Here is a 26574-nt window from a genome sequence, read left to right as displayed (position 1 = left end):
ACTAGTTTATAGGAGGGATTAGACTACCTTGCAAGGTCACTGGACAGGTGGTTATCTCATCAACTCAGTTCTCAATTGACATAAGAAAAAGAGGATCATTGGGACCAATGGTCATCGATTAGGCATTGTTTTCTGTATAGAGGGAGCAAGTAGCTACAAGTAGTACAGTGTGGCTTTAACATAGGAAAAAGCAAAAATGTTGCTTTTACTTTAAAATTTGCCAATACACACTTGGGAGACAGATGCATGCATGTACATGTACTACAGATTTGATAATTAATATGGCTCGACTGTGTCTTATTCAATCATCTGAGTTAGGATTCAAACAGCCATTTTATAGCATTTTAAAATTCCATTGCAAATCGACTTTATCTTGGGTAAAATTTACACCTGTAGTAATGTTCACTTCAATGAAAGCCAGACAACTAGTTCATTTAGGATTCCTTGTCGTTTCTTTTTTACATTAAAAAATTGAAAACATTTAGACATATTTTATCACTCCTCCGATGTGATGCCTTTTCTTACCTCCTCCGTTCCTGTAGCAAAGATATGGAAATCTCCACACGTTGCCGAGACCTACGGCCCAGCCCAGGCACGACAAAATGAAGTCCATCTTATTGCTCCAGTGCTCCCTTTTCACCGTCGCCTTCACCTCTTTCTCAGGACAACTCCCATCCACGGTCTTCTCCGCGCTTTTTGAGAGATCATATTTGACCTCCTCCATTTCTTTGCCGTTACTCATGATTCCTCGTTGGTTAGCTGTAGGAAAACGACAAACGGAACTCTATCAGTTAATGGTCAAAACTCACTCAAAAGTTAGGGTCACAAGAAAGTCTGTATTTAAGGATGTTCCGGAGTAATGTTCATGCGCACCCAAGCTGTGCAGGGCAAGTTGGTTATGTATTCACCATGCACAATGGCTGGAGTTCCTGCAGAGGCCCTGTGCAGCCAAATTTAATAACACAAAAAATACAGGGGATCTGGTAAAAAAAGAATTAAATACTTAAATATCACAGTCAACACCAAATTCTAAAGCAGATCAGTATTTTTAAACTCTTGTCTGGCCTACTTGAGGCTGTGAGGTCAATGCCAACTAGGTCTGAAACTCATTCACACATTAAATACACAAAAGGCTTGGGTAATAATATGATTGCAATTTGCCCTCTGGGAGAACAGTATTGATACTGACGAGGCTACCCTGGGTAAACAAGACATTATATTTATCGTTATTATTTTATTATTGTTATGAAAGATGTATGCATTTGATGATAAAATCAGTTTTGCTTTCCTGTAATAAAATTACGAACATGATACAACATTTATTTGTTTGTTTTAAGTCTACACATATCCTTACTGGCCCAGTTATTATTAAAGGAAACCTCATCCCAAAGAATACGTGTAGGTATTCTGAAACATGGAGATGTATTTCTGCCCTTTGATGTACAATATTTTTACGAAAGTGTATAAGAGATATAAATGAAAATATATAGCATGACATGGGTGCAGCCATTTTCTTGAAAATGTGACATACATGTACCGGACAGTGGTGTAGATTCTTACTAAATACCTACACTGTACTGTACATGTATTGTTCAGGAGCAGCGCTCAAAATACACGGGGGCGATGGGCGATGATTGATGAGGTTCAAATTTTCCCGAATACACCAAATATCTCTATTGTGCTCTAAATAAGCCATTTTGGCGCCCAATATGGACCCCCAGGAAATGAAGGAGGGGTCTGAAAATTTGAACCCCATCATTTTTGGCCAATTGGGACCTTTTTGAAGCCAAAACAGCAAAAAAAAAAAAAAAACTTTGGCAAAAAAAATCATACGGGATTACATACCATACTTCTATAGAAGTTTTTTTGTAACTAAATTCTATAGACCATTTTTTACCAGTTGAAAACCAGTTTATTATTCAGTAGCGACCAGCAATCAATTGATAATTAATAATCAATATTGCATGACATCTGGCCACCGACTAAACCATATTTATATGTACTACATCATAAAGATCAGTGTTGTATGCGTATATATTATATACACAGGCCCCGCGGAACGTTTATCAAAGTGGGGGGCTAAAGTATTTACGATCAGGTAGAGGGTAGCCAGCATAAATTGGTGTGGGGGGTTCAGGGGGTGGAGCCCCCGGAAGCTCAGGGGTTTTAGGCATTTAATTACGGTCAGAGAAGCACCAACATTTTGATGCCGCATTTATGTCACTGGCAGGTCAGGGGGGGGGGGTGCGGGGGATTTAAGGTTAAATTTACGTTAGTATCCTATTTTTTACCGGTTTGGGAGGCTAAGGGGGTGGGCCGTTAGAATCGGCCCATGGCTCCGCGCCTGTACAAAAAAGCACCAAAAACAGAATCGCCTCACCGCTACGAATAATGAGGAGGAAATAATGTGCACAACGGGAAGAAATCGAGGATCACGGGATGAAAGTCAGTAACAGATATGTAGCTTGTAAATTTGTAAGAGGGAAAATGCTGATTAAAATGATAATTAGGAAATAGCAAATAATTGAGGAGTATCATAGGTACCAATTCAATGAAAATTTGTGTAAAAAAGAGCCCCCGTCAGTACTCCGTGAGAAGGCTCACGGGGGCTCTTTTTTGGGCCCTGTTCAGGAGGGATGAAAGAATAGATCCCCCTCCCCAGTGAACAATAATATGCAACTGGTACTGGTACCAGGCGGAGTTGTACATGTATCATGCACCAAGCTTTATTTGAAGTACTTCTTAACTCAATAACAAAACCTTTACTTTTCAACGAGAGAAAATCATAGCTGAGATTGGTTCATTATAGTTGGTGAAAGATATATATATATATATTAGAAGGGAACATATATCTCATTTATCTAAATTCTAAAACATAGCAGTTGGTAAATATATTGCATTTCTGCAAAAAACCTTCACCCCAAAAGAGCACCAACTTATTTATGCAATATGCAATTTGCATTCTGGCGATTGCAGTACAAAGGATGATAACAGGTGAATGAAATGCTTCAACACCACAAACACCTGGGAAGGAAGCAAGCATCCCTAAATTTGAATACATTTACTTCATAAACGACTTCACATAATGGGCAAGAATATAATAAATCTCTCAGAATAGCTACAGATATATCTCGGGTCAGTTTTCCTTTACATGAAGTCAATTTGAAAAGAATGATAGCATGAAGTACTGTAATACCAGACAAAAATGAAAGGGGGAAACACAATAATAACAATTTATTGAAAGATTTTCAATTTGCATGGATTTCTGTTTTGTAATTCCTTACAAATAGTGAAATATCAAAGAGGTGCAGGAAAGAATTAAAGCTTTTGACAGTGTGCATGCCATATGAAAGAAAAAAGATGTACCGGTACATGTAGTACTGTATATTTCCACAATAATTTCAAAACTTACATGTACATAACTTTGAATGAATTGCTCTCAGGTACATAATATTCTTGATATTGATCAGCCACTGCTAATTGTACTTGTCAGTTAGTATCAGAGTCAATTTGCACAATGTAATCCTATTATCCTACTTTGTAAGTTTGTTATCCCTTTTTTTTCTGTGTGTATATATCTAAGGCATACATGTATGTAGTATAATAAAATCTCAAAGAACTTCATCATGAACCCTACACGTAAGAGAAAGAGAATTGACTGAAGAGAAGATGACAAAACCGGCACTGAAAATGTGTAAGATGTCATGGGACATTGTCTACTTGTGCAAATCATGCTTAACCTGTGATGTCACACATCTCGGCAGCGTTCAGAGAGCTCTTTAGGTGTATGCCAGGGCTGTATTTAAGCGTTTTGTAATTGATAATATAATCATTACTTTGAATGTTTCCAAGCATTCAATTTTGATAAAATTGTCCAATCAAACTTTCATGTTTGCAATAATGAAGATAGAGTTAGTTTTTTTTAAATCTTTCAGACAATGGAAATTTGGGAAGACAATGGAAAAACGGAGATTCATACGAAATTATCGTTCGTACGAACCTTTGTGACCGTAGCATAACTATAACCATGACATAATAAAGCCTATCAAATGTTTGCTGACCTCTGCAGCAGCTTGCTCTTGAGCATGTTACATCACATAGAAAGAATCCTTTCAAGCTAATGTTGACAGTACCGTACAGTACTTCAGGCTATCATTGTTCTCAAATTGACTTAATGATAGCTGGGCCACTAATTACATGTGTAGACTTAAAGAGGAGGTTGAGTTCTGGGAAGAGGAAAAAAATTCCTTGAAAAGCATGGCTCTTCAAATGCCTCAATATTCTAAATATGGCATATAAACTTTAAAAAATTGAGACAGATTTTTATGCCACATGTTTGTGTAGTCCCATATAAGTCTTTGTGTACCTGTATACATTACTTGTAACTTTACCAAGACAGGGCCAAATTTCTTTTCATTTGGATGATTCCAGAACCTTGCAGTACACACCAATACTTATTTGCTAGATGATCAACCTAATCTGATCGATTCCACAACATTTCTTTCACAATGCAATCGCATGTCCAGAACTCAACTTTATCTTTATAGGTAAAGACCAGTTCTGGTCATGCGATGGCATTGTGAAAGAAATGTTGTGGAATCGATCAGAAAAGGTTAAACATCTAGCATATAAGTATTGGTGTGTATTGCAAGGTTCTGGAATCATCAAAATGATAAGAAATTGGGCCCAGTCTTGGTAAAGTTACAAGCACTGTACACAGAAAGATGTATATGGGACTACGCGACATGTGTGCGATATCTATCCAGTCCAGATAGATATAATAATTTACCAAATATATCAATAAGAAGGCAGTTTCCCGGCAAAATTTGTATCATCACGTACTAGTCAAAACATATTCTTTCAGACGATTGGTAATAAGAGGTTCCATTTCATTTTTTGAGAGGGGGGCGTTTCCAAACTGGTCTATACCTTTACATGTAGGTATACTGTAGATCAGTTTTATGAAACGCCCCCTCTCAAAAAATGAAATGGAAGCTCTTACATGTATTACCAATCATGTGAAAGAATATGTTTTGACTAATTTGATTTGATTTGATTTGATTTGATTTATTTATTTCTGTTTGATTTTCTTTTTCTTTTGCATTTTTACAAATATATAACCAAAAAATATTGCAAATTTAAACATGACAAAAGAATATATGTAGAATAAAGTAAGGCTGGCTGTAACTAATCAAAAACATCAAACAGGAGGGTTGACAAAGTAAGGAAAGCTTGATAGTATGACTACCCTCAAAGGATACATAATGATAAAAATATGGTGGACCAAAATATTGGTAAAAGGGGGAAAAGACAGAAAAAAGAAGAAAAAAGAAAGAGGGGATGCTATATATTTTGCCAGGATACCACCTACTAATTGTAAATTATCATATCTATCCGGACTGGATAGATATCGCATAGTCCCATATACATCTCCATGCAATCGCATAACCAGAACTGTGGGGTGTTTCACAAAGATCCTAAGTTGAACTTATCTCTAATTTGGACTTAAAATTTATGGGAAGCCATTAGCATCCTTGAAAATATTTTGTAATTTTTTTTTAGAAGGCATGAAATGTTGATTCAAATCATTCATATTTTCTATTATCATGGGAGATTTCATGTTCTTGATGTGGAATTGATGAAAAGTCTAAAATACTCCAATTTTTGCTTTTGAATATATTTCATTTTAAGGCTCCAATGGCTGTCCATACTTTTTAAGTCCAACTTAGTGTTAAGTTCTACTTAGGATCTTTGTGAAACACTCCCCAGGTCTATATTAGCAGTTAAAACAAATACATGTACATAAATGCACCATGTCAGCAATTCTATGACAGGAAAGCGAAAGCGAAACAGATTTTCAAATGCATGTGATCTGTTATGATTATACTAATATGTCTTGTTTACCCAGTGTAGCCTCATCAGCATCAATACTGTTCTCCCAAAGGCAATTTCAATAATATTATTACCTTAGCCTTTTGTGTATTTTCTGTGTAAAAAACAAGGTTCAGACTGAGTTTGCACTGACCTTACAGCCTCAAGCAAGCCAGACCAGGTTTTTTTTTTTTTTAATACTGATTTGTTTGAGGGAGCCATTTTACGTTTTTTAATTGTAAGTGTGATTTCCTGAGTGATATATAATTTTTTTTATTTTTAAATTTTTTAAACCAATACCAGATCTCTTTTGGAGCTTCCCAGAACTAAATCGCTTACCGCTCCTGCAGTATTTTTTCCCCACCAGGCCAGGGCCAGATTCAGTATGAAACTTGTTAAAGAGTAATATCTAGTAAAATGTATGATTGTCCTTAAAAGCTATAAAAGAAGTGCTCGTCATATCATTAAATTTATAAAATAGTAGAAAAGTGTTGGCTCTTGAAGTGTGTTCATTTCTAAACACTAATTTTGGGCTGTGGAATCCTCATAAAGCCAAAAGGGCATTAACTCATATAACACCAGTATTAACCCTTATTGTACTGGGGGGAGGGGGAGGGGGAGGGCCTGGGAGGCCCCCTCCCCTCTACATTTCCGGCGATTGCATCGCAACCGCTTGGAATTTTGAATTGTCGTTTCATTACTTATCCGCATTACACCAAATGTCAGAATTTCTGTTTGGACTAGGAGGAAAAGTAGTCCGTCATCTTTGGTTTTAAAAACAGCATTGTTTACTATTATTATTATTATTAAACTGGCACCTTCAACTGCAACTCCCGGTAAAATCGTGTGAGTTATTGGAGACGGACCTGGGATACTTCAACTGTAGTATGGTGGTGGCAATTTTTTTAATTAAAAAAAAAAAAATTAAAAACAGCTGAATGTTCTCATTTAGATTCACATAATCAGAATGCGGCGGATCTTGTTGGATCAAAGAAAGAATTACATCGATTGTCCATCCGTAATAGGTTCAGCAATCATGATTAATCTAAGAAAATAGGTCATGCAGGGAGTTGTGAGGAAACCTGTACAATAACCAAATCTGAGCCAATTTGCTTAGAGCTCGATGATTGTCTCCTGAAACTGAAAGTTTAGTCAACCAGTGAATACAGTGCCAAATTCAATGAGCAGGTACTTCGTGCAAGATGCATCACTGGATTAAGTTTGAATTGAATTGAATTGAATTTATTCACCATTGTCATAAAAACATACAAAGGCAAAGAATACAATAGTTTCTTGCAAACATAGATAAACCACTAACATGGAAAATACACTAAAGGAAATTACGAAGTGGTTGTTCTAGGTATGAATAGTAAGAATTACAAAATTAGCCACTTGGTTGCAGAGAGATGCCTGGTTTTGTAGTTTGTACAGTGATTTATCATACTCAAAGTCACACAAATTCTGATGTTTTTCTACATCTGCACCATGAATTTCTTGACAATTAATATTCAATAACCCATAACTCCTAATCTAAACAAGATGTGTTGTTCATATTCAAACAGTCTGGTAATACTTTATACTTTATGATTATGGTCATTACAAAAATATTTACCAGTCATCATACATGTACAAATTACAAAATATGAATATGAAATCATACGAAATTGCATACACTGTAGACAAGTATTTCAGATTTCAGATAAAGAAAGAGAGAGAGAGAGAGAGAGAGAAACAATTGAGCAGGGCGCGACAAACCCGCTTGCCCGACGTCCCGGGGCAACCAAATTGAGCCGTCGGGCAAGTAAATCAAATTATCACTTGCCCGATTCGGGCAAGTGATACTTTTACAGTAATTTCCTAGTGTCCAAGAACTCTACCATTCACCCGTCAACTTCTTACCCGTCGTCAAAATCCAGAAGCAAAAAAGCGATCGTTCCGATTTCGAAAAAACTTCACAGACAGCTAGCCAGCTCAGCTAGCTCAGCGCGCATGCAACAGTGACACTTCAAGCCATGAATGCCGCTCCGCCTCCACGCACGGCCGGCCGTGAGCTAGCTAGAGACAGCTAGCGCGATCGTACCAGCTGCGAGCTTATTCGCGCTCTCTCTCTCTAGCTCTGCAGGCCGCACCGACAGGCCTTTGCTTTTCTCTGATTGCCGATTGGTTGAATCACGCCAAATATGACGTCATTATTCTAGGGAAATGAACACGTGCGAATCGGAATGGAATAAACAACAGGGATTTTCTAGTAAGTACAAAAAGTCAAATGTTTGATATTTATTTATAATGACTGTTAATGATTGTGAACATATTATTTAAAACTCGCTGCTCATATAAATCAGATGAATGTTTTTGTCTCGTTTTCAATTTATTACTGCGGTCTCAAGATCCGACCGAGCGAGTCATTTTGATAATAGTATCGAGACCCCCAGAATATAAGCCGTTGTTGTTTTGTTTTCATGGTTTTAGCGACGTTGTTTAGTCTAGTTTTCGCATACTTATCCGAGATTTATCGTAAAATATCTTCAATATTATTATTTAGTAAGAATTTACAAATTTTGGCATGATATTTATAGCAGTGAATGATGAAATAAAAATGTCCGTACTTTATTTAAAATAGTTGATTACCCATTATTTACATGACGTTTCTTGATGGAAGAGTTGACCCAAATTATTAACAGCTGAAAATTAGCCTACGTTTCCAAATGACAGCGGCTTGCACAGACACACATGTGATGTTGCACCATGGTACATGTGGCTACCATTAATGACATGTTTGTATCATATTTTTTACAACAGGGTCATTATGCTTTTTTACATGACTGAATATTAAAAACTTAAACCTGCTTGAACCATTCTACCTTGCCGAGATTCATGTGAATCTGATTATTTATGGAGAATCAATAAAATGCGTTTTTTAAACCTTCAACCATCCTTTGTTGACCATTTTCTTTGACATATTAGGTTATTATTCAGTACAGTTACACTGTACATGTATGTGCATTAATTTGCTATCTAAAACACTAACTTATCATTACGAGATAATAAATGCTTTAACCTCGAGTCCTTTTTCGCTTTAAAGTTTTGGGCAAGTGGAAATATTGTTTGGGCAAGTAAATTGAAAACCCACTTGCCCGACAGGGCAAGTGGTGAAAAAAATTCTTGTAGCACCCTGTTGAGTTGTGATCAATAGCAGTATGGGTGGGTGACCAGCATCCTCAGTCATAAGACAAAGAAAAAACTGAAAGGGCATATGATAAAAGGGTCACTGTGTGTGACACACTTGCTCATTTCTGTATTTGATTTTTGCCCACGGATGAGTTAAGTATGCTTGACAATTTTAATTTTTTTTTTTTTAACAATTAAGACCAGCAGGGAAGCTCAATGGTAAGGTGGATATGATCAAATCTGAACAAAACAGAAAACAACAAAGAAAAGATCTGCATAATCTTAACATTGAAGAAGTCCAAAATGTCTGACCTCTGCACTAGGAAGTTGGAACCAAAAGTAAGTCATGTTGTGAAAATTAAAGTTAAATTAACAAGGCTCTGTAATGATTTTTACTTGCACGAGGCCTGAGTCGAAACGGGTCCCCACCCGGGCCCCGACCGTCGAGCTGAAACCCCGTTTTTGGATTTCGGGTTTCGGGTTTTTCAAAATTATTTTTCACACTGATATTTTGAAATATTGAACTAAAAATATGCAATTCACAAACTTATATTTCAATATAATCAAATAAATATGCTTTAAAATTAAATGGATATTGTTTCAGTTGACGGTAGAGTAGGTGTTTTTATCGCTCTAAAATTGAGGCTGCAAGAAAGGAATCACGCTTCGTAGTAACGATCGAGTGCGTTCAGAAACGGAAGAGGAAATGGATCTATGACCCACTGAAGACAGAGCAAGAAAGTACCACACACAAGACTAAAATGTTGATCAGACTATTACAATAAATCGTAATACTAATTAATTTGATTGTCAAAATATATCTACAACTTAATGGTTTACCCTTGATAGTTTGATGAAGGAAAATAAATTAAAGCTCTTGAAATAACATTGAAGTTCCTTTCGTTCGTTCTAAAAATGCATGTATAATGGCAAGCAGAAGTTACGAGTCAAGCTTGATTATGCATGTAGACATCCCTACACCGTCATCCGACCTGATCGGAACAATAAGCATTAAACCAATTAAAAAACATCATGTAAGACTCGAAGGGACTCTAATTCAACAAATTTACCATAACATAATAATTTGATTTGAGTAATAATACTATATACTATAGATATTCATAATATCTTACAGAAATAATGATATTTCATGGGGGGGGGGGTATGATATCACAATTTTTAACAAAAGTTAAACAGCATTTATCAGAGTACTACATGTATGTTACACTTTATCTCCCTCTACTCAACTAAAAAGGTAGTTCATTTCCTTTACCTTATTGAATATCTAGTATGGTACAAAAAACCTATGTTGATGACCACCTGCATAGAGGATTCCCATGTCTAAAGACAACATTTTCAATTCCCTTGTTGAACTGTGTTTTTCAGTGACACTTGTGCGGAAGTTTCCTAATATGGAGACCACCTTCATACATTGTAATCTGGGGGTGTTTCATAAAGCTGTTCGTAAAGTTACGCATGACTTTACGAACGACTTTTATATGAAAAGCCAAATGGGATGCTTAATCATTATTGATTATTATTTATTAAGTTGAACTGTGCAGATGTAGATTAACATTCTTCTTATAACAACCATTTTTAATGCAAATTATATTTTTTGCCATAATTTAATTGAGGTTATTGGAAATATCAGAAAAAACTTTGGGCATCCTATCTGGCACTTCATATACAAGTTGTTCGTAAATTCATGCGTAACTTTACGAACTCTTTATGAAACACCCCCTGGCCTCATTTCTGGTCTCCCTTGACCCTTGAGTGGCCTTTATCTTTATACTGGTTTCACTGTAGAAATTCAGAATGACATGAGAAACAGAAAGAAGCTCTGTTGTATGGAATTATAAAAATTATCTTGTTCTAAAGCCAAGTTCTAGAATGTACAGGTAGGTGAATGTGCATCATTCTTTCCTACCACTCCTAATATGCAAAATACTTCCTATCAAAACGTGAAAATGCACAGCTAAGATGCGCACATGTTTATGTATCTCTGGCACATACAAAGTTAACACTTAAGGTTTGTTTTCTCCACCTCTCTGCACAGCGGCTCAATTGCCACAGATATCTCTCTGACTTTTGTAGGCAGCCAGCAATGCACATGAATTAATATAAATATAAATATAAACTTAAGCTGTACATCTCATCAACAACAACAATTTTCATTTAACAGAATACCAACCATTTTCAATTGATGACAGTGTTTAGGCGAAAAATGTTTACAAAAGGACAAACATTTTTCAAACTGATTTTTTTTTTTTTTTTTTTTTTGGGGGGGGGGGGGGTTGAAATTTACCGGTATGTATTTGTATTTTTGTTTTAGAATAATTTATGGCAGAGAATCAGCAGAAACGGCAAAGACAAGTGAGTTAGCCATCCTTTGTATTTATCCGTAAGTTTAAACAGAGCTTAAAATCTGATGTTTTGCCACCCAGAGTTGTAATTGTATCTTCCGTTCCTAGTACTAGTACACCAACTGCTCCCTCTACTTCACTTGGCATATTATAAGTCAAATATGACTGAATGCCAAAAATACAATCAACAATAAAACATCTGCCCTCTTCTCTTCGAGAGGGTCTGACACTTGAAAATAAAGCTGTCAATAGATTTGCAGTTACATTAAATATATTATAACCATCAAGCAGACTAACCACCATGAATGTTTGAAATCCTTTCCTATTTATCCGGATAACCAAAAATCTGGATACCCAAAATGTCCCGACGGCCGACACACACACTCCAGCAAAGCATAGAGAGTCAATGCCAATGCGTATTGAATGACCTCTAGCACTGCATGCCTTGCTGCGAGGCGGGTATTTTTAGACCCATACACAAATACACACACCACACAATATTGCATAGACTGTACACAATCATGTTGATGCAGCTGTAAGCAAAGTTTGACACTAGACTTACTTTTGAATTTTTAAATTATTCTTTTTAGCATCAGTAAGTTAAAAAAAATGTATTTTTTACTGCTATTTAGGTGTCATCAATTGTCACTAAAGTACCGATTTTGAGTGAAATCAGTTGAGTTTTGTACAGTGGTGTTTGAAATGTTGAGAATCAAAAGCACAGCTTTTACTACACAGCCAGGATAGTGATGCTCCTATGTGTGGACACACAAGGTGGGGTTAGTATAATTGTTTATAGTAATGATCATCTTTACTAAAAAATACCCTGAAAACTAGACTAGACACTAGAGACAAGTTACAAACTGATTCAGCCAAGGACGCAGGTTCGAAAATGAGTCACGTCTTTCAGAGTCACTGCCTACACTATGTGATATGTTGGGATTAAAGTGAAAGAATAACTTGAATGTATCAAATGAGATGCATTGCTATGCTTTTTGCAGAAGCAAAGTCACACATGCACACACACACATACACATACATGCACACAAATGTTCGTTGATAATCGATATTTGTCATATGTGTGGCATTACATGATTAATTTTGATAGGGATGTTATTTGGATCTGCAATGACCAAATTCGTTCATTCCCAAATCTCAATTGTTTTATTCAAACATCAAGTCATAATTAAGCAACTTTGGTGCAAGTCTATTTTTGCACTCTCGCAAACAATGCCTCCTGTTCATCCAAGCGTGAACACATACCACACAAAAAAGATTTGTAATGATTCGGGATAAAATGTTCTTTCATAAGATGTTTAATAATTTACTGTTCATAGAGGACTTATAAAATAATTAGCAATTTTCTAGGTGTAAACTTTTTTTGACTCGCACTGCACTGTATAGACAGAAATAACCGTCTAATATGGGTCATTTCTTAAACTGACATTTGTTGACATTTCCCATATACAGACGATAACCCAGAGATCTCGTACCGTGGGGGTAATCTGGCCAATCCAGCTGCCACTTATGGTGATAGAGCTTTCTTCCCCGATTTTCACTATTTAGATCTAATTTTCTGATTTATAAATCAGATATAAATTAAGTATGTACTCCTATTTACACTAAATAATAATAATTGACCTATCATACAAATGCGAAATTTTTGGACTTACTTATATGGTTTATCCATATACCGTTCATCCATTCAAATTAGTAATCTATTACTTCAACCGGCCAATATATTTCCGGGTCAACCTACCAAAACATAGCGAATGGCCAATCAGAGCACTCGTTTCGTATTGGATTTATGAATATTCATATATCACTGGGTTGACTCGTACGTAGCTATTGGACGTTCGAAAAGAAAAAATGAATATTCATTAATTAAAACCAAGATGGATGACAACGAATCATGTAGACTACGAGACTTTCTCGGATTAGGCCTAATCATTAATTTAGGATATACACTGTAAATGAGCAATCTATCGTAAGTCAAAGCCATATTTGTTTGTTATTTTTTATATTTTTATTAGCCTAATGTAATATTGCAGCAAAAGTGCATTTATGAGGATGTAAAGAGTGAAAATCTCGTTGCATATCTCATTCATCACGGTCCTGCCGAACCAAACCATTTGATCCACTAGTACGGCATAGGCCGTACTTCAAGTCTATGTAAAGAGGCGGTCAGTGGAGCCAGATGCAATCTCAGCGGAACCACCGTCGATATCAGAGACTGAAGCTTTCGGTCTATGCACTGTACAGCTATGCCAACGTGACACACATTCTATACTGCACTGCGCTATAGTAGTAGGCCTACTACCGTACCCTGCCCAGTTACCGCCCCCCTGTTACCAGCGGCTTATTAGACACAATGGCCGTCTTCCATAGCCCCAGTTTCTGCGGTGCGCAATGAAGGCATGCAACTAACTTGCCTATGGCAGCATACACGTTGTAAAGAACGTGTTCCCGAAATATGGTACACTGTCGATCGCGCATTTAACGGAGATACACGAATGACGTCACTGTACAGTAGTCAGCAATGCGCTTATTTAGGCGCTAGTTCAGTGTAAAAATATGTACCGTGCGTCGTTCATGCTCTAACAGAGAAAAGGTTATCAGCCCGTGTTTTTTTTAGTCTATTTGTGTGTTTGTTTTAATTTATTTATAGGTCTGCGGTTGGTTTTTCGAAAGTGCACACTTCATTGTCTTTATTCCATGTTCAAACACTCGGTTTACTACATCAAATCGCAACTCGGGAGTATGAATTAGGATACACAAATACTATGAAACTACGTACGTACGGCCTGGAATGTTATAAAAGTTATTAACAGTTTGTAAATTGGGAATTCGACCACCCCTGTATAATATGTTGGCCTACAACATGTTGCAGATAAAATGAAGATCATAAATGAGATATCATGGTCCATGCAGGTGTCAAAATCTGCCGGACGGATTAAATTCAAATCTAATGGTCACATTATCTCACATTTCACTTTTTGATGAGCAATATGAACAAAATACATGTATCAATGTCATGTTGATAGACTTGAAATTTTGCAGGCCCACTTGCATGGTCTACAAAATAATAATAATTTTTTTAGTTGAGTTTACAACCAGAAAATAACATTCAGTTTAAATTGAGTAGCTGTTTATTTATTGCCCTGTGAATATTATATATGCGAAGGTTCTAGGTCAATTATCACCCCTTGGGCAATCACCCCTTGGGCAATCACCTCTTGGGCAATCACCCCCGGCCAATTATACCAGCGGTACAATAATTACCCCCAAGGACGATTATTACCCCCCCCCCCCCCCCCCCGAGGACAACCACCCCCGAGGAAGTTACCCCCCGAAAAAAAATCTTCTCAGTATAGGACAATTACTCCCCCCCCCCCCCCTCCTGAACAATTACCCCCCCCCCCCCCCCCCCCCACCTGAAAATGATCTCTCAGGGAATAATTTTCCTGGTATCGCATCGCAATTTGCTATGCATTTTTGCATGACTGCTATACAAAATATCTTTTATGTAGCAGTTTTCTTCCATAGAAATGTACAGAATTTCATTTGAAATATTTATCCATCGCCTGAAATTGCTAATCAAAAAATTTGAAGAAAATTATTCCCTGTCTCTCCTAAAAATTACCCAACTTATTATCGGTGTTGACTTCACCTCTAATGAACAGGGGGTATCGTCCTCGGGGCGGTTGTGCTTGGTTGTCCTGGAGGGGGGGTCATTGTCCTTTATAGGGGTTAAGTTTCAGGGGTAGGGGGTATTATTGTCTTCGGGGGTAATTTTTCGGGGGGGGGGGGGGTAATTGGTATTATGATAGGCGAATATGGTGGGAGGTCAGGATTGAAGCCCCCCCCCCCCCCCCGAAGAACATTGCAATGATGTTTGGCCGTTCGTTCGAGCAACCGACAATTGCAGGTAACGATGTGGTAATTTGTATTTTAATGTTCTAATCATGCAGTTAAATTTCGTGACAAAATAATGTTGCAAAAAATGCTTACAGTTCGGTTCTCCGACAGTGATCCCGATGACAATAATTAGGCTGGCTTTTAAAAAAGTTGCCAGGGTTGGTAGATTTGCAAAAAGTTTGTATTTATGTTCTATGTCGCTGAAGCTTGTGTCGCCTTTTAATCCAGCGTCTTGGCTTTGTAGCGAAAAAAAGTGCTTGTTTCAATACAGGATGCATGCAGAGGATTGATGTATTAGTTTTGTTTTATATTATATACCGAGTTTATTATAGTCTTTTTAATTTATTCCCTCAATTTTCTTCAATTACACCCCTCCTTTCCCCCATTTTTCTTTAGTCTCCCTCCTCACTTTTTAAATCCTTCTTTCTTAATGCTTCGATACTGTAGGCAATGATTAGTTTTCTATCTTTTTTCAAATGTTTGTGTGTTATCTATTTTTACCAACATGACCAACATGGACCATGACATTTTTGCTGCCATAAATTTCCCTCGGTTGAATGTGAATAAAATAAATATAGGGGTAGTAACTAAAGTGCCAAATTTAGAGAAGGACAATTTTCGGAGGTAACTTTTGCTTTCAATCCACAACCAGAAAACTTTTTTTTAAGGTCTCCTTTACGTACATGCCACTGAAATGCAGAAATTGCAGAAATTTAGTTGTTCTCGGTAATGTCAACAAAATACTTAGAGACTAGCTTTTAACCCTCTTTGGTTTTTGAAGCGGCAAAAACGTGAAGGTGACGCCCCACCACCCCTTTTGCATTATTACTACATTCTTTTGCAAAAACTGACTTGCCATGGAAGTGAATCGACGACTTCGTTTTCAAGATCATTTCGGTAAATTTAGTCTTTGAAGTTGGACTATATTATTGAATGCTCAAATACTGCATAATTTAGAACAACTAGAAAACAAAAAACACAACAACTTGAAGTCTTGAAGAAATAATCAAAGTAGAAACCACATTTGCGTCACATAAGCCTACCCTAAAATTGTAATGATGATTAAGAGGATGTTGGCGATGATGATAATTCTAATGACGATAATGCTAGATGCTTTTCCAACCAATATCATGCAGTGCCTAAAAATATACGCTAATTTATTTTGTAATCAAGATTTGAGTGATGTCCAGAGTTTAACAAAAAATAAAAAACGAAGTGCCATTACTTTCTTTTCCAAAGTGTTCACTTTAATAGTGGCTATAGTTTTTTTTAAATAATTCTTTCACCCATTAATAGTGGTTAATTTACAAATGTTGTTATTGTGATTTTTTTTCCCTCTCCCAAGGCCAATTACACTCAGATTTTATTGATTACCATAGATATTAAAACATTAAAAGACAAGTTGCAGGGTTTTCCAAAGGCAGTAACAAAATTGTTTTCCCAGATCAGGCAGGTGAATAACAGTGAACTGGCATTGTTAGTAGGCCTAGATCTACAGTGGCAAAAGAAGAAATGAAGAAAGAAATATCAATTATCAAAATAACATGTAGATCGAATTCTACTGGGAAGCAATTTTATTTGGCCTAACGTGTAGCCGAGACGTTTCCTTTTTCTATATTTTTGATGCGCGCCCACCATCGGGCGGAATTAAGGCGGGTCTAGGCGGAAATAGGCAAGGAAAATGCCTCACGCAGACGGCGCACTTCGTACAATCGCTAACGATTTCAGGCATAAGATTGGCATAGATCTAGTTGGATTTGGTAGAATTTCGGCTTCAAATATAGCGCCTGTATAATTCATTTTCAGAGAAGTTATCTGAGAAAAACTGCCTATCGGGCGGAAACCGGGCAGGGTACGGTACCACTACCAGCATACAGTTCTTGCAAGAATCTTCAACAAGATCTGAAAATGTGAAGGAGGCAGATTGCATCGTAAAAATAGAAGATGAAGAGAGTCTAGACTAGAGTCTACTCCACTCACCGAAACTAAGTTGTTGCTTATTCTAATTTCTGATAGCCGGTCCCGTCAAATGCCAAGTAAGTGCAGACAGCAATTAATCTGCAGATGGTACTTCAATTCAGAAGATGTTCTCCAGCTCCACTCACAATTCCACTGCAGCTGCACGACAATGATCTACGGAGATTCGGACCGGACCGCACCACGCGCACGAGATGAAATTCTCTACCTAGACTAGAGTCTACATCAACTGATCAATGTATCTAGACCCTAGACTATACAAACAATTATAAAGGCAAAGACCATAGAATTTTTAGAGATGTATCAGATGGTTGCCCCTGAACAAACAGCAACTTGAAGAGAATGAATATGACCGAGTCACAATTGACCGACCGCGAGTAATTCATGCATACTATCGTGTACTGAATAGACTGCGAGAGGGAATTTTCAATTTGCACGCGCACGTTCACATTATATTAGTGGACTGCATGTATGCGGTCACTTTTGAAGCAGTGCGCATGCGCATCGACGAGCTCATCGTTCGGAACGCGTTCGCCCTTTGTTTTGCCGTCGTTCGCAAACTGTGAAGGTACATGTTCGTAAGCAATCTTCTGTAGGCACGAAACCCGGCACGAAACATCACATTGAAGTCACAAAATGGACCCAATTGACCTAAGGCCATGTAAAAAATATACATGTTTAGCGCAGGCGCGGATCCAGGGGGGGGGGGGGGGGGGCCGAGCGGGCCTTGCCCCCCCCCCCCCGCAAAAAAAAAAAAAAAAAAAAAAAAAAAGAGAGAGAAGAAAGGAAAAGAAGGGAAAGGGAAAGAGGAGAGAAAGGGAAAGAAAAAAGAGGAAGAAAAAAGAAAAGGGGAAAGAAGGAGATCGGGGGGGGGGGGCCGAAAGAGCCTTGCCTCCCAGGCTACGGATAGGGGGGGGGGGGCTTGGGGAAATCAAATTCAAACGTGGTTTCTTTCTAATTCCACAACGGTGGATTACAAATAATGCTGAAATTACTTAATTTCCGAGATTTTTCCTCACTTTTTAGTAAATTATACGTTTGTATGTGTTTGTTGGAAAATGACAAATTCCTAAATTTACAGCCAGGCAAGAAATATGATTCTTGATATTCCTACATGTCAGGGCCCGAGGTACGGCAGGGATCGGGAGCCTCGAGCTCCCTCCCCCCCCCCCCCTACACTTTTTTTGAAAAAGTATATTAAAGAGAAATAAAATAGAAAGAGAGCAAGAAAGAGAAAATAGTTAACTACCCGTGTTAAAAAATAATGAGGCATCAAAATATGCTCATCTGAACTGGATTAAATGCCTAAAACCCCTAATCTTCCGGGGGCTCTGCCCCCATGGACTCCACCTATAGGGCCCTACGGGGGCCCATAGATGCTTATCTGACGGTAATTTAATGCCTAAAACCCCTGATTTTGGGGGGCTCTGCCCCTGTACCCCACGCCAACAGTGTCCTGCCAGTGTCACAAATTAATAAGGTATACAAAAAAAAATGCTCATCGGACCTTAGTTAAACGCCTAAAACCCCTGAGCTTCCGGGGCCGGCTCCGCCGTCTCGACCCCACCAGGGGCCCTAAGGCGGGCCCCTGAATGCTTATCTGACCGTAAGTTATTGCCTTAAACCCCTGAGCTTGCGGGGTCGGACCAGGTATCAAAATGTGTTAATCGGACCGCAGGCACGTAGCCAGGGGGGGGGGGCGTAGGAAGAAAAAGGAGCAGACAAAGGATATCTTTGAAATTCAGAATCAAGAACGGTACAGCAAATCGTCTTCTTTCTCTCTTAATCTTATGAAACGTCAAAGCTTCCGCGCTTTGCGCGCGGGAGGGGGGGGGGGGGGGGAACCTGAATTCAAATGAGGATTCAGAGGCGAGAACTATAATACGAATCTTTAATGATTTAATGAAACAAAAGCTTCCGCGCTTTGCGCGGGATAGAGGGGGAACTAAATTCCGACGTGGATTATTTTCGAGAACGGTACAACGAATCGTCTTCTTTCTCTAATGATTTAATGAAAATTAAAAGCTTCCGCGGGAGGGGGGACCTGAATTCAGACAAGGAATAAGAGTCGAGAACGGTACAACGAATCGTCTTCTTTCTTTAATATTTTGATGAAACGTCAAAGCTTCCGCGCTTCGCGCAGGAAGGGAGGGGAAAAACTTAATTCAGACGAGGATTAAGAGTCGAGAACTGTACAACGAATCGTCTTGTTTCTCAAATGATTTAATGAAACGTAAAAGCTTCCGCGCTTTGCGCGGGAGGGGAAAAATCTAAATTCAGACAAGGATTATTTTCGATAACGGTACAACGAATCGTCTTCTTTCTCTAATGATTGAAAGTAACTTAAAAGCTTCCGCGCTTCGCGCGGAGGGGGGGGGGGGACCTGAATTCAGACGAGGATTAAGAGTCGAAAACTCTACAACGAACCTTCTTCTTTCTCTAATAGTTAAATAAATCGTAAAATTTTTCGCGCTTTACGCGGGAGGTGAAAAACTTAATTCAGACGAGAATTTTTTTCGAGAACGTTACAACGAATCGTCTTCTTTCTCTAATAATTTAATGAAACGTCAAAGCTTCCGCGTTTCGTGGAGGAGGGAGGGGGAAACTCGCCCCTCCCTGCACCGACCCCCCCCCCCCCACATTACGTCACTGTTGGTCACCATTACGTACCAATATTTGGCTCGCAAAATTTCAAATTTGGCCCCCCCCCCTAAGAAATCCTGGATCCGCGCCTGGTTTAGCGTCCCAGCCCGCTTCCTTTTTGGGGGACGCCTCCTATTTTTTTGATTTTTTTTTGTTGAAATTTTTTTTTTTTGGATTTTTTTTGGATTTTTGTTGGATTTGGATTTTTTTTTTTAAAGAAAAAAACATGAAAAACACTGCTAAATGGATCTATTTCTGATTTTTTTAAAAAAAAAAAAATGTCGGCGGCCATTTTGAAAAATAGCCCGATTGTGAGGGAAATCATAGAGATATATACTTAATAAGGCTAGTAGTATATATCTCTATGGGGAAAATGTACCGAGCGGCCATTTTGAGCGGCCATTTTGAAAGAAAAAAAAAAAAAAAAAGGGCCTCCTCCTTCCTATTTTTCAAAAAAACAGGACGCTAAACATGTTTTTTTTTTATTTGGCCTAATTCTAGAACCCGAGAGTGGTGGAAGCGTGAATTCTCTTAAATTAACACATTTTCGTATCTGTAATCAAAATTGTTGCAGATAAATTCATAAAATGAACACATTTTATTTATACATCGCCAATTTGTTGCAGCATAATTTTCGAGATCAGTCCCATGCATGCACCGAATTTGGTGTGTTGAATCTTTAGCTTTTCGATCGAAATTCGCGCTCACTAAGCAGAATAATTCATAAAATGAACACATTTTATTTATGCATCGCCAATTTGTTGCAGCATAATTTTCGAGAAAAGTCCCATGCACCGAATCTGGTGTTGAATCTTTAGCTACTTGATCGAATTTCGCGCTCGCTGTGCGAGCGTCGTAGTTGTGTAAAATCGAAAAGGTAACGAACAGCAGTCAGCGTGCCTCGTCAACCTGCTTAAAAATAACAGCATACGTCGAAGTCCACAGGCGCGGATCCAGGATTTTCCAATAGGGGGGGGGGGGGGGGGGGGGGGGGGGGGGGGGGGGGGGGGCCGAAATTTTTTAAATCGCATAGACCAATACTTCAACTTAACATATAGTACTGACAATGTCATAGCACCTTACCGTTACCTACAAGCGGGCACAATTTTGGAGAGGGTGCAGGCTCGCGTCATATTATGTTGTCCGATATCAACATCCGCCTTTTTTTAAATTAATGCCTTTTTTCCCCTACCGCGCGAAGCGCGGAAGCTTTGACATTTCATTAAATTATTAGAGAAAGAAGACGATTCATTGTACCGTTCAGACCCCTAGTTCATGTTTCGCCCCTTCCGCGAAAAGCGCGGAAGTTTTGACGTTTCATTACATCATAGAGAAAGATGACGATAATTCGTTGTACGGTTTTTTTTTACTCTTAGTTCATGTTTCGACGTTTCATTACTTCATTAGAGAAAGAAGACGATTCGTTGTACCGTGTCCCTGTCTGAATTCAGATCCCTCCTCCCGCGCAAAGCGCGGAAGCTTTGACGTTTCATTAAATTATTACTCTTAATACTTGTCTGAATTCAGTTTCCCCCCTCTGCGCGAAGCGCGGAAGCTTTGACGTTTCGTTAAATTATTAGAGAAAGAAGACGATTCGTTGTATACTGTTTTCGACTCTTAATCCTTGTCTGAATTCGTTTTCCCCCTCTCCTACGCAAAGCACGGAACCTTTCTTTGTTTCATTAAATTATTAGAGAAAGAAGACGATTTGTTGTACAGCGTGTCCTTGTCTGAATTCAGATTCCCCCCTCCCGTGCAAAGCGCGGTAGCTTTGACCTTTCATTAAATTATTAGAGAAAGAAGACTAATTGTACTGTTTTCGACTCTTAATCCTTGTCTGATTTCGGTTTCATTAAATTATCTGAGAAAGGAGACAACTCGTTGTACCGTTCTCTACTCTAAAGCCTTGTCTGATTTCAGTTTCATTATATTATCAGAGAAAGAAGACAATTCGTTGTACCGTTCTCTACTCTAAAGCCTTGTCTGAATTCAGTTTCCCCCTCCTGCGCTTCGCGCGGAAACTTTGACATTTTCATTAAATTATATGAGAAACAGGACGATTCGCTGTACCGTTCTCTACTCTTAATCCTTGTCTGATTTCAGTTTCATTAAATTATCAGAGAAAGAAGACAATTCGTTGTACCGTTCTCTACTCTAAAGCCTTGTCTGAATTCAGTTTCCCCCTCCTGCGCTTCGCGCGGAAACTTTGACATTTTCATTAAATTATATGAGAAACAGGACGATTCGCTGTACCGTTCTCTACTCTTAATCCTTGTCTGATTTCGGTTTCGATAAATTATCAGAGAAAGAAGACGATTCGTTGTATCGATAGTAGTATGTATGTACGTTTAGTCCCAAAATATGATTTATGATATTATCGATTAATCGATTAATATGAAATCAATAATCAATAAATATGAAATGTGGATCGATAATTATGGATCAATAAAATCGATAATATGAAATATTGATTAATTAAATATGGATTAATTAAATATGGATCGATAAATATGGATGATGAAATATAAAGTATGGATTGATGAGATGAAAGAGGGGTCGATAGAGATGGATCAATGAAAAATAGAAACATGAATAACTTGGAGGTTGTAGACTTGCATGACGTCACGCAGTGACGTAGTGTACAACGAGGGGGTTATCTGTTTTTTTAAACAATGGGGTGGAACCTGGGAAGGTATGACGTAAGGGTTGAAGGACGTGATGTAGAGACGCGTACGGTATGACGCAAGGGTTGAAGGGCATATGTAGAGACGCGACTGGGGATAAACATGATGTCATAGTCTGAATAAAAGAGAACGCATCATCTATTAAATATAGAATAACCACGCCATGGTACCGTAATAGGCACGCTAAAAAATGTATAAAATACAGGGGCCGTGTCCAAAAGAAATAGTATATTCAATCGTACATCACCGTCAGCAACATGTACAGTTACTACAAACATAATACAAAGACGACTAACGAAGACATGGAAGATGTACCTCGTGAGAATGAAGATTCGGGGTATACATCGCCCGAACACTTATTCATAGACGAAGGCTTGTCAAATCTACAGCCAGAAAAGAATGAACGAACAAGGCAGACAAGTGGGAGAGAAAACCATCAAGCCACTGAAGGGACGTCAGATGGACAGCTACGAGAAGGATGTGGATGGAGGTGGTACAGGCGTGACAACAAACATGGCCCGCGACAGGCGCGGATCCAGGATTTCTTAGGGGGGGGGCCCAAATTTGAAATTTTGCGAGCCAAATATTGGTACGTAATGGTGACCAACAGTGACGTAATGCGGGGAGGGGGTCGGTGCAGGGAGGGGCGAGTTTCCCCCTCCCTCCTCCGCGAAACGCGGAAGCTTTGACGTTTCATTAAATTATTAAAGAAAGAAGACGATTCGATGTACCGTTCTCGAAAAAAAATTCTCGTCTGCATTAAGTTTTTCACCTCCCGCGCGAAGCGCGGAAAATTTTACGATTTATTTAACTATTAGAGAAAGAAGAAGGTTCGTTGTAGAGTTTTCGACTCTTAATCCTCGTCTGAATTCAGGTTCCTCCCTCCGCGCGAAGCGCGGAAGCTTTTAAGTTTCTTTCAATCATTAGAGAAAGAAGACGATTCGTTGTACCGTTTTCGAAAGTAATCCTCGTCTGAATTTAGATTTTTCCCCTCCCGCGCGAAGCGCGGAAGCTTTTACGTTTCATTAAATCATTCGAGAAACAAGACGATTCGTTGTACAGTTCTCGACTCTTAATCCTCGTCTGAATTCAGTCATATGCGTACCCTAAATAACACTGAGTTGGGGGGGGGGGGCTCACCTCCTGGTCTACCCAGGGGCGGATCTAGCTTTTTGCTAAGGGGGGGGTTGACCAAAATAATGACGATGCAGAGCATCGTCCACGAGCCGCGAAGCGGCGAGCCGATTTTTTTTGGGGGTGTTTATTTGAACCCCGTAAGTGATGTTTTCCTGGCATCTATTAACACAATGGAGACCATAAAAAGCAGTGCATGATAACGTCTTTTTAAATCAAGTAACAGTTTAATACATAGTTATATCCAAAGTTATCATTTGTTTGGTTAAGTTACCAGATGAGTTGAATATCTTCTCACAATATTTGCACTTGAAAGGGTTTCTCTCCAGCGTGCGTTCTTTTTTCTTTCTTTTTTTCTTTTTTTTCCCTTTTTTTTTTTTTTTTTTTTTTTTTTGGGCCGCCCAAGGGGGGGGTTGCAACCCCCCAACCCCCCCTGGATCCGCCACTGCTACCCGTCGCGATATTTTTTGGATTGCTAGAGCTGCACACAGACTTATATTATTTATTGCTTTGCGACACAAGGCTAATTTTCATTGTCTTTTGTGGGCAGTGAATTTTGAAATGGATTACGGATCAATAAGGTCTAGAAATACATTTCGGAATACTGTAACAAAAATCATGAATGAAATATCAAGTTTGTATAGTATTCTCATTTTTAAAGTATCGATTGTTATTGTAAATTCATTACTTCACTATGTTTTCTAAACTGATTTGTACCAAAATACTTTGTTTAGAAAGCGGGAAAGTAATAAAAGAGCGGGAAAGACTAAAGTAATGCAGTATGAAAAATGGTTTACGATAGAAAGAGGAGGAGGAGGGGAATTAAATAAATAATAAGTCAATACCAAAATGACAGCATGGGTAAGGTGGTTGGATGGGGGAGGGGAGGGGTGGAGGAGGGAGGGTCAGGTGCGAACACATGGGGGGGGGGGTTGGGGGTTGGGGGTTGTGTGTGTGTTTTGGAGAAGAAGAAAAAAAATGTGCTAATGGTTGATCTAAAATAGGTGACCCTACCCCCCAACGGAACGATCGGTCAAATCTTCAAATTTTAGGGGGAAAACAAAATGTGCTCTTATACCCGGGGCCCAAAGGCTAAATTGTTTTTCCTATGAACTATCTATAGTACTTGCGTATGCGCAAATGATCATTTTCCTCGACGACATAAATATACGAATTTTTTAGTAAACTTAGTCAGCATCGTAGCTATATATTTTAATGCAGGCGCGGAGCTAGGATCTTATTTTAGGGAGGGGCGGTAGTGAGCAAGCGAATCACTTAAAGAGCGCGCGTGTGGTTGATAGGCCTCCCGCGCGAAGAAGACGATTTATTGTACCGTTCTCGACTGTTAATCCATGTCTGAATGAAGTCCCCCCTCCCCCTCTCGCGCGAAGCGCGAAAGCTTCGATGTTTCATTAAATAATAATAAAAAGACGACGATTTGCTGTACCGTGCTCGACTCTTAATCCTTGTCTGAATGAAGTTTCTCCCCCTCCCGCGCAAAGCGCAGAAGCTTTGACTTTTCATTAAATTACGAGAAAAAGCAGACGATTCGTTGTATATTTCTCGACTCTTAATCCTTATCTAAATTCAGTTTTTCCCCCTCCCGCGCGAAGCGCGGAAGTTTTGACGATTCATTAAATTACTAGAGAAAGTAGACGATTCGTTGAACCGTGCTCGACTCTAGTTTGAATGAAGTTCCCCCCCCCCCTCGCGAAGCGCGGAAGTTTTTACGTTTTATTAAATATTAGAGAAAGAAGACGATTCGTTGTACCGTATTCGACTCTTAATCCTGGTCTGAATTCAGTTTCCCCCTTCCCGCGCAAAGCGCGAAAAGCTTAGACGTTTGATTTAATTATTATAGAAAGAAGACGATTCGTTGCACCGTTTTCGACTCTTATCAAGCCCTATTTATCTGAATTCAGTTTCCCCCTCTCGCGCAAAGCGCGGAAGCTTTGACGTTTCCTTAAATTATTAGAGAAATCAGACGATTCGTTGTACCGTTTTCGACTCTTAATAAGCCCTATTTGTCAGTGAATTAATTCCCCCCCCCCCTCTCGCGCGAAGCGCGGAACATAAATTATTAGAGAAACAGACGATTCGTTGTACCGTTCACGACTCTTAACTCTAAGATTTGTCTGAATTCAGTTTCCCTCCTCCCGTGCGAAGCGCGGAAGATTTAACGTTTCCTTAAATTATGAGAGAAAGCAACCGATTCGTTGTACTGTTCTCGACTCTTACTCCCTATCTTAATTCAGTCCCCCCCCCCCCCTCCCGCGCAAATCGCGGAAGCTTAGACATTTCCTTAAATTATTAGAGAAAGAAGACGATTCGTTGTAGCGTTCTCGACTCGTCTAAATGAAGTTTTCCCCTCTTGCGCGAAGCGCGGAATTTTTGTCGTTTCATCAAAATATAGAGAAAGGAAGACGATTTGTCGTACCTTTGTTGACTCTTAATCCTTGTTTGAATTTAGTTTCCCAGAAAATTTTGAACCTCCGATTTCTTTAGCTGATATTATAGGAAAGTGAAACTTCGAGAAAATGCAAGTATTGTAGTTCTAGTCACTCTCGAAGTCGTCACAGCGGATAAAAAGTCACAGTTCCTAGGAAAAAAAAACTTGTCGGCCGAACGACATATACATCTCACCAACTTCAAACTTCTGCATTGAAATAGTACACGAGGATCGAGCAAGAATACCGACACATCTGACCCGACACAGCAACATATTTACCCGTGTCTTTCTTGCTCCCTCGACGAGACGACTCCACCCAGCAACAACCCCTCTCTCTTTTACCCCCACTCCTCCTCTCTCAGGCTCT

At 38.9% G+C, this 26574-nt stretch overlaps 1 protein-coding gene across 2 annotated transcripts in view; it reads right to left on the bottom strand.

Moving 5' to 3' along the window:
- LOC105442292 (sodium- and chloride-dependent glycine transporter 1-like) overlaps window positions 1-17421 on the bottom strand; it is a 50595-nt gene extending 33174 nt beyond the window's left edge. For both annotated transcript variants that reach the window (XM_030980479.1, XM_030980480.1), the window contains exons 1-2: window positions 17301-17421; window positions 526-759 (exon numbers count right to left, since the gene is read on the bottom strand). In XM_030980479.1, coding sequence (XP_030836339.1) covers window positions 526-742 — 217 coding nt within the window. In that variant the 5' untranslated portion in view covers window positions 743-759; window positions 17301-17421. The remainder of the gene's footprint in view (window positions 1-525; window positions 760-17300) is intronic.
- Between the last annotated feature and the right edge of the window lie 9153 nt (window positions 17422-26574).

This window comes from Strongylocentrotus purpuratus, unplaced genomic scaffold (assembly GCF_000002235.5).
Source record: "Strongylocentrotus purpuratus isolate Spur 01 unplaced genomic scaffold, Spur_5.0 spur5_scaffold_11, whole genome shotgun sequence".
Classification (NCBI taxonomy): domain Eukaryota; kingdom Metazoa; phylum Echinodermata; class Echinoidea; order Camarodonta; family Strongylocentrotidae; genus Strongylocentrotus; species Strongylocentrotus purpuratus.
This window is presented reverse-complemented; position numbering and strand designations above follow the sequence as displayed.